This window comes from Neolamprologus brichardi, chromosome 9 (genome assembly GCF_056152115.1).
Source record: "Neolamprologus brichardi isolate AB-2024 chromosome 9, ASM5615211v1, whole genome shotgun sequence".
In the NCBI taxonomy this organism is placed as follows: Eukaryota; Metazoa; Chordata; class Actinopteri; order Cichliformes; family Cichlidae; genus Neolamprologus; species Neolamprologus brichardi.
This window is the reverse complement of record NC_142112.1, coordinates 15,322,828-15,335,997: the sequence shown is the minus strand read 5'-3', so window position 1 is coordinate 15,335,997 and position 13,170 is coordinate 15,322,828. Positions and strand designations below refer to the sequence as shown.

General features: G+C 41.4%; 1 protein-coding gene and 1 long non-coding RNA gene across 2 annotated transcripts; both read right to left on the bottom strand.

Moving 5' to 3' along the window:
• Positions 1–510: 510 nt before the first annotated feature.
• Positions 511–1,682, bottom strand: LOC148101285 (uncharacterized). Its single transcript, XR_015719612.1, has 3 exons — positions 1,072–1,682; positions 754–909; positions 511–666 (listed from the first exon to the last, which is right to left on the bottom strand). It is a non-coding gene; the product is annotated as an uncharacterized LOC148101285 (long non-coding RNA).
• Positions 1,683–9,339: 7,657 nt separating this feature from the next.
• Positions 9,340–12,795, bottom strand: LOC148101284 (uncharacterized). Its single transcript, XM_087845994.1, has 4 exons — positions 12,719–12,795; positions 10,808–11,184; positions 10,581–10,632; positions 9,340–10,050 (listed from the first exon to the last, which is right to left on the bottom strand). Exons 1-4 carry the CDS (start codon positions 12,734–12,736, stop codon positions 9,370–9,372), a joined length of 1,128 nt encoding a protein of 375 aa, XP_087702120.1. The 5' UTR covers positions 12,737–12,795; the 3' UTR covers positions 9,340–9,369.
• Positions 12,796–13,170: the final 375 nt, after the last annotated feature.

Here is a 13,170-nt window from a genome sequence, read left to right as displayed (position 1 = left end):
CAATATAGCTTAGTACTGATACAAAAACCTCCTTTTAATCGCTGTCATTCAAAGTGATCCAAACTGTTTCTCTACTGTAGGGGTCTCTGCAAGCATACAGGGCACTGAGAGGGTACAAGATGACAACTCTGGATCATCAACGATCATTTTTTGGCACATCAGTCATTCTTACATATGTACTGTATCATATAAAATATATAAACTAAATATTTTTTAAATATATAAAATCTAATCTTTTGTTTGTTTTTTTACATAGCACTTTATCAAACTGTTGCCTGCTACAGAGTTACAAGTATTATACTAATAATATAGCATCCACCATCTCCTGCTTGCGTATTTCTGAAAACATCTTAGTGGTGTGGCAGCCACAAGTGAGCCAGCCCTGCAAACCCTGTGGATGGACAATGCAGGTCTCAGTTGCAGCACCTCATCCATCCATGTCTGATATTGCTCGGGCAGATTCTATCACAATGTTTGAAACGGACTCACGCGCAGGCCAGGTATCCTTGGTAAAGAGAAAGTGCGTTTATTTACAGTGAGACACCAGGTGAGAATATATATACAGTGTGGTGGGGGGAAAGGGTCCCGGGGGAAGCAGGGATTAATCCAATACACGCTCTCAGTGGGTTCCAAACTCACACACGCTCGCTCGGGTCCAGGGCAGATCTATATACACACAAAGAAAGAAGTCCAGGTTAGGGATAGTCTCAAACTCACAGATACAGATTCAGGTTCAGGTTTAGAGGGACTGACGCTGATGGCTCAATGATCCAGAGAAGGATGACACAGGTCCGCCGTCATAAATAGTGCTCTAAAGTTGATCGAGTAGGCAGGCAAGCCATCCATGAGCCGGGCGGGAGGCGTGGGCCTGGAAGGAGGGCACAGAGGACTGGACAGGACAGGTTTAATCTGGGAAACATGAAAGACGTTATGTATCTTCATATTGCGTGGCAACTTGAGCTTGACGGAAACAGGATTGACCAGAGCTGAGACCTCAAATGGACCGATAAAGTTGGGGGAGAGTTTCTTAGATTCTGCCCGAAGAGGTACAAAGCATGTAAAAAGCCATACCTTCTGCCCCACGGCGTCGTCAGGTGCTGGCGTCCGGCGGCGATCCGCTTGTTTTGGTCCCGGGTGCGGAGCAACGCCACCTGGGTGGCCCGCCACACCCAGCGACACCTGTGCAGATGGGCCTGAACTGAAGACACAGGGTGGTCATCCTCCACAGAGGGAAACAGTGGTGGTTGAAAACCCAGAGAGGCTTTAAAAGCTGTCCCGCAGGTGGTTGATGAGAAGGTTTATTTCGGGCGCAGACAGTACAGGCGGAGGCGTACTCCCGCACGTCTCGGGTTAGAAATGGCTACCAAAAGTACCGTTGGAGGAAATTAATGGTGCGCTGAACTCCAGGATGGCAAATGAAGCGAGCTGTATGAGCCCAATGCAGAACCTGGGATCACGCAGACTGAGGAACAAACAGCTGATGGAGCGGCACTCCTCCGGGGTCACACTCTGTCTCCTGCGCCTCCCGAACAATTTCCTCAATCTCCCAGGCAATGGCGCCCACAGTGCAGGTAGCAGGAAGAATGGAGGCAGGAACGGTCCTTCCGTCCGAGGCCGAGAATTGACGGGACAGGGCGTCTGCTTTGATATTTCGGGATCCGGGTCTGTAGGTGATAGTGAAATGAAAACGAGTGAAAAACAGGGCCCACCTTACTTGTCAAGCATTGAGTCTCTTGGCAGATTGCAGGTAGGCCAGGTTTTTATGGTCGGTCCAAACGACGAAGGGTGAATAGTGCTCCAAATCAGCTGGGATCGCCTGCAGGTGTGACGGTGAGCACAGGTGTGTGGGCCAGGGGCGGCAGCCCGTAATGAGCACCAGGAGAGAGAGAGCGCGAGGGGAAAAAAATAAACAAAACATGTTGCCAAACAGAGTCAGCCAACGAGGCACGGGGACCATGACAGATTCAGCAACACTGCCAGAGACTTCCTGTAATCTATTACAGTTGCTAAAGAAACGGTCCAGGAACAGGTCACTTGGGTTAATCCTGTGTGAACAACTGTAAATATTGTTTTTTCATCTTTACATACTGTGTATGTTTAATTGTTATTGTTATTTACTTTATTGCTATCAAATAAATAACAATATTGTTCAAAGTTAGCATCATGTTCATACATGTTAAAAATACCTGTAAATCAAATTGAGTGACAATTACTGTTTGTTTGAATCAATTTATTAATAACATAAAACCTTTAAACTAATGCAACACATATAACAATGTAACAAATATATTCAAATAAATAAATTTCTCAGTACATAACTTATTTTGGAACTAATCTTTCTAGAAGTGAAAACAGTCTGTCCATCCTCTCCCTGCTCTCCTCTCCTCAGCCTCTCTTTGCTGCCTCAGGTCCTCTCTGATGAGGCCTAGCAGCTCATCGTCCCTGTCTATTTTCTTCTTTATCCCTGTTGTAGGTGGCTGAGCTGCTTCGTCATCGCTGTCGTTTTGGTCACCCACTGCTGTGCTTGGCCCTGGAGTGTCCTCGGGGAGAGAGGACATTAGGACAGGAGGCTTAGTGGAAGGCATCTGTCCTATCACCTCATCCATGAGGGCAAACCATGGCCAAGGAGCAGCAGTGGGCTTCCCACTGACCCCCTCTCCTGAGCCTGGATACTTGCAATCCTAAAGGTAGAGGAAATCAAAAATTATAGGGGGCAAATAAAAACACCACAACAACTCTTAGTAATTGCACATTTATTAACTTGTGTTCTTAAGAATTATCTTCTTGATAACACACATACGTACGTACTTTACGTACTTTGTATTCTTTAAAGTTATCCCATGTCTTCTGGCCTGCAAGGAGGTGACTTTCCCCTGCAGGCCCATCTTCTCCAGAATTGTCCTGAATCACACACAACAAATAAGAGAAGAAAGGAAACCATGGACACTATGTTAATCCCTAAACCATACGGTTTTCACAGCAGAACACCAAAGGAACACCATCTGGACATCACAGGTTCTGTACAGCAGCGGTCCGTGAGTCGTTTGGTACCGGGCCACAAGAGTTGAGGCTCCGGTGTGAAATTTATGGTTTTCAGGGGTTTTATCGTTAACTCGGTTTCCTTGGGTCTTTTCCCTTGTTGTAGTTGTGTGTCTTATTTTGAAATAAATATTTACACGTTACCATAGCGACCAGCGACCAGTAAGCGGCAGAGAGGAGGATGTTACTCTCAATGTTGGCGCATTTTCAGGAGGACGCTGCTAATAAAGTTACACAATTACACAGTACATTCACGTTTATTATTATATTTACAAAATACCACAGTATTTGTCTTGGTCGGATCATTTTATGTGGAAAAAAAGGTGGGGGACCGCTGCTGTACAGCATGAGGGTTAATAGAACCGTACTCCGTAGCGGCCCAATTCTTCACCCCAGTGAAGAGGTGATCGTTTTCTCCTTGTTTTAATAAATTAAGCCGTTTGGTCTTTGTTCCCCACAACATATCATCAATTCGAAAAAATCCAAATTAGCTGTATATAAGCAGCAATACATGAAAAATCGCGGGACCCACCATACGAGCTGGTTTATGGTTATCTAAATAAAATTTTTAAAAAAACATGTCTCTGCAGATGCCCAAAGCTTAACAACACAACCGCTATAACAATTTAACTTTTGTACAACCAGATTTTCATATACTTACATTTGAAAGTGTTTTCCTCTCCCGCTTCAACCACCATCGTTATCAGAAACAAATCTCCTCTATGACCCGCAATGAATCCTGGGATATATTAGGACACGAAGGATACATTGGACCCATCCTTAAAATTCGGGGCAAAGTAGGACGCATTTGTCTCCACATTTTGAGCACTCTTTGAATTCGGACAGCCTTCGTTGCGTCGCCGTGACGTCATTGCCTCCAAATATGGCATTGGCGCATCCTTCCCCTGAAATCAGACACAGCTGTAGTTCTATTAATCTGCGCCCATTACTCTTGAAACGGAACCGGATGTAAGTCCCAAAAAACTGGATTTTGGAAATGAATTTGTATTGTAGAACTGAAACTGAATGGTGAGAGGTGAAACTGAAATTATTCGAGAGCTAAATTTGTAAAGGATAAAATACGGTTTCAAAGCAAATGAATTCATTTTCAAAATATAAAATTCAATTTCAATTTAGTGATGATAATTTTCAAACCAATAAATTGAATTTCAAATTAGGCTAATTCATATTCAGGTTTTTTTGGGTCCTTTTTGCCTGTCCCGTTTGGCTCTTTTGCCATCAGAATTATTGTCAAAAGGCAAAGAAAGATCCCCAACGAATTTACTTTACCAAATGGACCATCCCAGCCTTGCCGTAATGGTCTATTTGATTCAACTTTTATTGTTTATTTTATTTTATTTTCACTTGCTAAATACGGGACAGACTTGACTGGGGAAAAGAAAGGGGAGAAAGAAAGAGGGAAAGAAAAACAGCGGAGAAGAGGGACGGGGATAAAGGGTAAAAAACAAAAACTAACAAAATAAGCAGACAAAAAAATTTATATATCAATCACCTGAATCACCTGTTGAGAAAGAAAAAAGAGAAAACAAGCAGAAGAAAAAGAGAGCAATATAATAAACAACATCATGATGATCTATGGGAATATAACAGTAAATACTAAATGTGCCAAGAGAGATTAAATAGTTGGAAGAGATGACAGGACTGACCTACAAACAGATAAGTGTCTATCAGCTTACTAAAACATAAGAAATTGAATTCGTGTTCAATCTTGTCTCCATTGTACTAATTAGATGTTTTCTATTTTCTTTCATCTTTGAGTAAAAACTTGGTTTCAAAACAGAAGGAGAAAGTTTAGGAGGAGGTCATATCCTCAGCATCTCAATCAGGGTGTCCCATTTCATGTAAGTATCTCCTATTATTGTCATGAATCGCTGTGCGGCAGGCAGGAGTTGAACCCAAAATGCAGGCACTCAGGTACGAGGTTTAAACACAAAGAACTCAGCTTTAGTTGCTGGCAGGAGAAAGCCATACAAAACAAAACTAAACTAAACTGGAAACTCACAAACTAAACTCACAGGGAGATTCACACAGCATGAGGGACAACACGACACTGACTCAGAGAAACACAGGGTTTAAATACACTGGGAAGTAACGAGGGGAATGAGACACAGAAGGAGGGCACAGCTGGGAGAAATCAGGACTGACAAGACAAGCAAAGCAGGACGCAACCACATAAGACACGGACCGTCAAAGTAAAAGAGGAAGTATCACACAGAGATGCGAACTTGACACGGTGGAGACAGCAACTAAGAAACACAGAGACATAAACCATAAGGCAGAGGACTCTAAGAACCAAAAGACACAGAGGGAAACTCAAACATGCAGACACAGACTTACACAGAACAGAGGGGACACAGAGAAACATGAAGGGCAAGAGATCGAAACTAGAAACCATAGAATAACTCACACAAGTACAATAATACAAAAATCACAAAGAACTAAACATGCTGGGTCAGGAGACCCAGGACCCTGACAATTATTAAACTTTGATTCAGACATCTGGGTAATTCATTCATTAATTTCATTTGAAATGTATTGAGTATAATTTGAAACAAGAACTTTGTATTGTACTTTTACTGACTGTGATGTCTGTGATTCAGTTTCAGGGAGAGGGACAGCCCCCACTCAAGCAGCAGTACACCCAGCACCTGGAGATCAATTTAATCAGAAGTGGTGCAAATTATCGGGCTGTGGGCAATTTTGCGGTTGGACCTCAATGGATCTTCCCCACCTCACCACAGTTGTTTGGCTGGTCGATGTCACCAGGCAACGGCAATTATGAATTCAACCCTGTTGAACAACAAAAACTTTGGTTTTCACAACACAAGTTTTGAAGGAGCAAGTAGAGAGGCTTGCCAGCAGCTAACGATCCTTTAATTACAAATATTGTGATGGATTTTTTGTATTAAGTTTGAATCTACTTGTCTTCATGTAGCTCAACACAACACAGTCTCAGATTTGATCTCTTCCAGTAAATAAAAGGAATGGGCTGAATTTTCGGACCTTTATTTTTAACCGTTGGATTTAAGAAATATTTGGATTCAGTCGACTCTGGCTATTGTAAATACGTTTTAGTCGATCCAAAATACATACTCGAAATCAGAGTGAGGATTTGTATATAACATTAACAGATGAATTCATGAAAATTTGTTTTGTTTCGGTTTGTTGTACTTCCAGTATTTGTAAAAAATAATGTACATGAAGAATATTATCTGCCTTGTGTATGAGAAACTGTAAATAAAATGTTCGTTTCAACAATTCAAAACTAACTTTCTACGTGTGGAAAGTTGGAAAGTGGAAACTCCAAGGTTCCTCACAGTGTTACTGGAGGCCAAGGTAATGCCATCCAGAGTAAGAATCTGGTTAGAGACCATATTTCTAAGATTTTCAGGGCCGAGTAAAATAACCTCAGTTTTATCTGAATTTAGAGGCAGAAAATTAGAGGTCATCAGGTCTTTATGTCTTTAACACATTCCTGTAGTTTCATTAATTGGTGTGTGCTTGATGATTGTTCTGTATTTGCTGCTATGACAACAAATTTTTCCTCTGGGAATAATAAAGTCTCTGTGATGCTCTCTTATATATATATTTATATGGCTATTTATTCCATGTGAAAAAAATGGACATCAACATACCTGCCTGGAAATGTATTTTCATTCAACTGTGCACTTTTGGATTATAAACAGAATGATGGAAAGTACCTCAATAAATATCTCGATGTTGGACTGACATCAGTAAATCAAGTCTAATCTGCAGATGTTCGGTGTAACAGAGACAGAGCAGGTTTGAAGCTGAAGACTTTATTCAGAAGAAACAGGGCAGAACATTTTTTATATTTTGTTTTAAGTAGAATTTAAATGCTGTTTGGGGGAAAAAATCATTTAAAAGTGTGAAGGAAGTTTGTCTTCAGGGATAATGGTTTGTTTTAACTCCTCTAACCTTTACTGCTACTGCTCCTCCTGGAGCCTCCACCCCTGTTTTTACTGCTGCTCCTCCCCCTGCTTCCCCATGTACTTCCTCCTCTGCTTCCTCTCTTGCTACTATGTTTGCTTCTCTTCCTGCTGCTCCTGCCTCCACCTTTGTGTTTTCCAGCTTTTTTACTGTTTCTGCTACTGCTGCTGCTGCTCTCACTCTGACTCCTGTACATGTTCTGCTTGCTGCTGCTGCCTCCACCCATGTTTTTCCTGTTGGGCCTGCTCCCACTGCTGCTCCTGTTTCCCCATCTTCTTTCTACTCTGCTGCTCTCACTCTGTCTCCTTTCCCATCTATGGTTTCCTGCCTGTTGAGGGCTAACATTGTTATTAAAGATTGTGAAATTATTATGTAGTTCTAGTTTGCATTATTCTCCTGACTTAGAAGAAGGTGATAACTATTAGATTTATTAAACGGATTTGTATTACATTAGACTGCTGATTTATTGTGAATGAATGATATTATTTTATGATGCATTATACTGCTGAGGTATAAGAAATACTGTGTGCAGAGAGTCATCACCTTATTTGTCTGATTAGAAAAGAACAGAACATACTGCACAGGAAGCCAAGGTCATGACCTAGGCTCACTGAGAGAGAGAAAGAATGTGGATGTTTAGGTTTTATGACTAGGTGGAGGGGGGCTGAAGCTATAAGAATGTGAGGAACGCTTGGACACGTCAAGATCAGGCGGACACCCTCCCGCGCTCAACTCCCCTCCGGATGGTTTATGCTCAAGTGTTGAATTGTATGGAATAAAATGATTGTTGATTGAGCATTTATACACTGAGTATTGTCCTTCCTTCCGAGTCAGCAAAGAACAGCAGTCACTCCCTGGCTTAAATCCTGCCACACTAATGAGGCTCAGGTGTTTCTTCCTCTGAGTCGCGTGGGCTGAGGACGTGAGCCCGCAATGAGTTCCGCCTCAGCGAGAAAAAGAACGAGAGAGAGAGAAAGGCAGAAACAGCTGATCAGCGCCCTGCTGATCCTGGCTGTGACATTTTAACCCAAACGTTAATTGTAATATAACCCTTGTGATGGGTTCGAGTTTCGACCCAATTTTTGGTAACCTCAGCTCGGTCAATTTAACACAATTTTTGGACAGTTATCGTAACCCAGTGTGCTGGGTCAAACCAGTAACCAAACCCTGTTAAGTTGAAAAAACCCAACGTTGGCTCGGTCCATATTTGACCCAGCGTTTGGTTACAAATTAGATAATTTTTAACCCAGCATTTTTTCGTGTGGTATATTTGAACTGGGACGTTCTCAACCAGTTGTGTGTGCAGTAATTTAAAGACTTTTTAAAATTACTTTTCATGTTTTTTGGCTGGAATAGTGCCTAAAAAGGATCGGATTATAATAGATGGTGATTTTAATATTCATGTCTGTTGCCCTGATTTATTCAGTCATTTTACCTTTACAGTCCATTGAAGGCCCTACACATCAGCAGGAGCACACTCATGACCTGGTGTTATCATATGGTTGTAATTGACATTTCTCGTGTGCATGAGTTTAAAGTTCGCGCTCCACCCCGCCGCTGCTCTCTTCTCCTCCACTTTTATAAAGAAAATCTTTACCGACCCTGAGATTACTTATTGGGCCCACCCCAGATGAGCTGCTTTTGCAGTTCCAGGAAACCTGTACTCAGACCCTGAACACTGTGAACCCATTAAAAACCAGGCGCCCAAAACATATTCCACAGCCCTGGTTAAATGAATCCACCCGGGCAGTCAGACGTCAGTGTAGGAGAGGAAAGTGAAAGTGGAAGAAAGACAAATTGCAGGTTTCTTTTGAAATATTAAAAGAATGTTGGAAATTTGATCAGAATACAGTGAAAATGAGAGAAAGATATTTTTCTCAGATCATTGTGTTAAATTGTCATAATCCCCGTGTTCTCTTTAACACTATCAGCTCTACTCTAAACAACCCTGAAAGCCTCTGCTGACACATGTAATCAGTTCCTTTCTTTCTTTGTAAACAAGGTCGAATCTGTCAGGTCAGCAATAGTTCTTCCTACAGATGACCCATCAGTGTTTATTCCATGACTGTAAACATGTTTCCATTTGTCACTTCAGTCTTTACTCTGAAATAAAGGAAATGACATCATGGCTCAAAATCTTTGTCGTTCAAACAATTCTTTATTTAACTTTTTTTTTTACTTTATTTAAGAACTTTAACAAAACACATTCAATAAAAACTTGAACAACACGAAACTGATTTTTCATCCAACCATTGAAAAAAAAAACGTAACCACTGAACACAAACACTACAGAAGAACAATTTATAAAGATTAACATTGAACTAAAGGAACAGTTTGATTCATAGCCTCATTAGATCTTTAAGGAGAGTCGATCTGAACTCTGTGGAGCCTGATCTCCAGGGTTTTAAGCTGGACTCTGAAACCAGAAGAGGATGTTTCTCTCTCTTCAGATTCGCTGTCATCCTGTGATGGGAACGATTTCAGCCCTGCGTGATCGCGCTGATGTTTGCACAGAGCAGATAATGAAGTAAATGTTTTGGCACATTGGTAACAGTGAAACAGTTTATTAGCAACGTGGGATTGTTTGTGTGCAGAGTATGAACTGAGATTACTGAAGCTCTTGTCACACTGCTCACAGCTGTAGTTTCCTTCCATGTGTGTACGTTCATGCTCGTTACGATGACCTGAACGTGAGAAGCTTTTGTCACAGTGTCTGCACTTGTATGGTTTCTCTCCTGTGTGGACTCGTTTGTGTGTTTTAAGGTGACCTGCAGTGGTGAAGGATGACCCACACTGATCACAGAGGTGCTTTTTGACCCCACTGTGAAAGAGTTCATGTTGTTTTAACTCAGTTGATGTGGGGAAACTTCTCCCACATTCTTTGCAGTATTTCAGTTTGTCTCCAGTGTGTTTACGTTGATGTATTTTTAGGCTGGCTTGCTGACTGAAAGTTTTTCCACAGATGTCACAACGAAAGTCTTTCCCACCACCACAGCGATGACAGGGTTGAGAAGTGGATCCATCTGTGTCGCTCTGCTTCTAAACAAAGACACAAAGACAGTGTAAGTCAGTCCTTCAACACATTTATCCTGAACGTCGCCTGAAATAAAGAGCATCTCTGCAGACGTCCAATTACATTTTACTGTTTCAATTAACACACTCAGTTTACTGGGCTACAATAACTACAATGCTACCACCATAATACTACAGGAATACTTATTTAATATTACAGTAACATCTAACTTACACTTAAATGAAATGAAAATCTGAGTAATTGCTCAGAGCTACTCTTCGATGCAGTAAAAGTGCTAACATGCTTTGGTGGGGCGTGGTCTACGGTGCCGTGCGGACGCACCTGCACGGCATCCGCAATCACGCCCGCCGTGTTAAAACACGGGGACTCAGGGGTTGGTGTTGTGTGGTGGTGAGATATTAAATAAAATGGCTCTGAACGATACTCCGTGGTCCCGCCGTGCCTTAATCTCGCCACACATGCTAACACAATTTAATGAGCAGACTTGTTCCAAACAGTCAGACTGAACTTACAAGAGTAAAATAAAAATACATACCTCACAGTAACTGCACTTGTAGAGTCTCTTTCTGGTGTGGATCTGTTGGTGTTGTCTCAGGCACTGTGGAGTTTTAAAAGTCTTCTCACACAGGTCACATTGATAAGGTCTCTCCTCAGTGTGGGTAAACATGTGGCGTTGTAACTGTGCGTCTGTTCTAAAGTATTTGCCACACTGATCACACCAGTACACATCTTCTCCGGAGTGAATGCGGTTTTCGGTATTTCGTATTTCGGTACCATAGCTGGCTGAAAGTTTTTCCACAGATATCACAGCTGTATGCCTTAATTCCAGAGTGGGTAACTAGATGTCTCTGTAAGTTGCTACTTTGAGTAAAAGCTCTGCCACACTGATCACAGCTGTAAGCTTTAACTCCACTGTGGACGATTTGGTGTCTTTTTAGGGCATTCTTCCAGGAAAACGACTTTCCACACAAGTCACAGCTGAACGGTCTCTCTCCAGTGTGGATGAGCTGATGTTGTTTTAGTTCAGACTTCCTAGTAAAATCCTTCCCACACTCATCACAGGTGTTTTTTTTCTCTCTCTTTCTTCTGTGAGGTTTGTCGGCCTCCTTAGAGCGCTGACTTCTCGGTCCATGTTGGTCCTGCAGTGACAGAGATACAAACAGAGGCACTGAGTGAAATGCAGTCATTGAACAAACTGAAGCTTTAAACTCCCTCCATTAACACTAGTTTTAAACCTGAAGGTGGAGTGTGGCACCAAACACCTTAAAGGTCTCTTATTCCCACCTACTGGTAGTAGTAACACATTACATCCAACCTGGTGTTAAAAATAATTAATCATTGTTCAAACACTCTAAAATCATGCCCATCTCTCCTGCTTGTACACAAATATTAATGCTAACACTAATATTTGTAATAAATGTTTACCAGGTCTGTACTTTTTTATATTTCCTGTTGCTGTTTCCTATTATATATTTCTATAATTGTCTAATTTATTCAATAATAATAAATCAAATGTAACAGTTACTAGCTTGATTCAGTGAAGGATGATGTCAGAGTCTGACTGTAACCTGAAGGGTTTTTTTTACTTTTACTCGCTACATAAAAAATATAATCTGTATTTTCTACTCCTTACATTTTCAAAACAGGCTTGTTACTTTTGGTTTAAGTCATTTGAGGGGAGTTATTTCATCACTGCGGGCATCAAAGATCAAATCGAGCCTAAACAATAACATATGAAATCTAATCCTGATCATGTACTAACGATAAGAGATTAAAGAGGCAAAACTGTGTCCCATAATCAGGGGTTAAAATGGGCCAGCGTTTATGTTTTTTGGCACAGAATCTGAACGACTGCAGGTGCTGATAAGTTGCGGTCGCTGTATTTCAACATCTAGTTAGCAATACAGAAGACAAGCGAGAATAAATGGAGTAATATTTTTTATGTGGCAGGTAATTTCAAATGCAGCGATTCTATCAGCCCAACAAACATCAGTAAACATACAAACTGTTTGTGTGCAGTTTGTCTCACAATGTGATTTAAAGACTGCAGTAAAATCCTCTGCAGGTTAGTGCAGGATAAGCAGGTAAGTTTACTGTACTGTGATGGATTTAAAGTAAAGAACAGTGTGTGACTGGTGCACAGTGACTGTGGTGCTTATGGTAGAGTTAGGTTACATCAAGTGTAGCAGAGATTAACTTAAACTTGATGCTGACATTCATTCACTGAGCTCCACCCACATACCAACAGTATAGTGTCTAATATAAAGACAGTGTACTGTCAGTGCAGAGAATGGAAATCAGCCAGGACAACTCATGAAACATCTGCAGACATCTGGATGAATTCACAGAGAGCAGCAGGTCTGCTGATCACAGCCTGCACATTAAAAAAATCTACTGGAGCTCTCAATAGAAATGATTGTGAGCTGTGATTCTTTTCCCCACACTGAGACACTACAGCTGATTTTAGGGTTGAATCCTGCTGATTCCCACTTTAACCTCTTCTCTGCTCATTTTGATGTTTAGAGGCACACGTCACCTTCTAAGATGTAGGCATTGTATACATCATTTTCACATTACATTAATATTGCACAAGGTTCACTTAGTTTAGCATAAAATATATATATCAGTACTTCAGCTTTTAATGGAATATTTCTTAACACTAGTATCTGTCACCTTCTGTGTTGAGCTCATTGTTTTCTCTGCAGTGGCTGAGCTGAGTCCAAGTAGCTGAAATTTCCTCTGCTGCTCCGTCAGACTCTTCTCCTCCTGCTGATCAGCTGGGACACAAAACAGAACTTTGTTAAGCTCCACACTGCACTGAAGAGTCAAAGTGTCTCATATGTTCATCTGACAACACAAAGAAGAAATTTTAGCTTCCTTGGGTGGGCAACTTGTTTAAAACATACACAAAAGGTTTGAGCACCGATACCAAATTCAGCAGTATGGCACACCAGTCCCAGGAGAGCAATTCCTCTTTAAAAGAAAAAACCCTGGCCAAGAACAAAAACAGAACAATCAATGGATTACAATGGAGAGTACAGTGTTTCCCAACCGCTGTGCCACGGCATATATACGTGTGCCGTGAGAACTGATCAGGTGTGCCGTGGAAGATTATCCTATCTGAG

Excerpts from the sequence above, each read along its gene's own strand:
- LOC148101284 (XM_087845994.1), bottom strand. Across the intron at positions 10,633-10,807 it reads CAGCTATGGTACCGAAATAC|ACACCAACAGATCCACACCA; the intron begins GAAATACCGAAA and ends GTGCCTGAGACA. Across the intron at positions 10,051-10,580 it reads ACAAGTGCAGTTACTGTGAG|AAGCAGAGCGACACAGATGG; the intron begins GTATGTATTTTT and ends GTCTTTGTTTAG.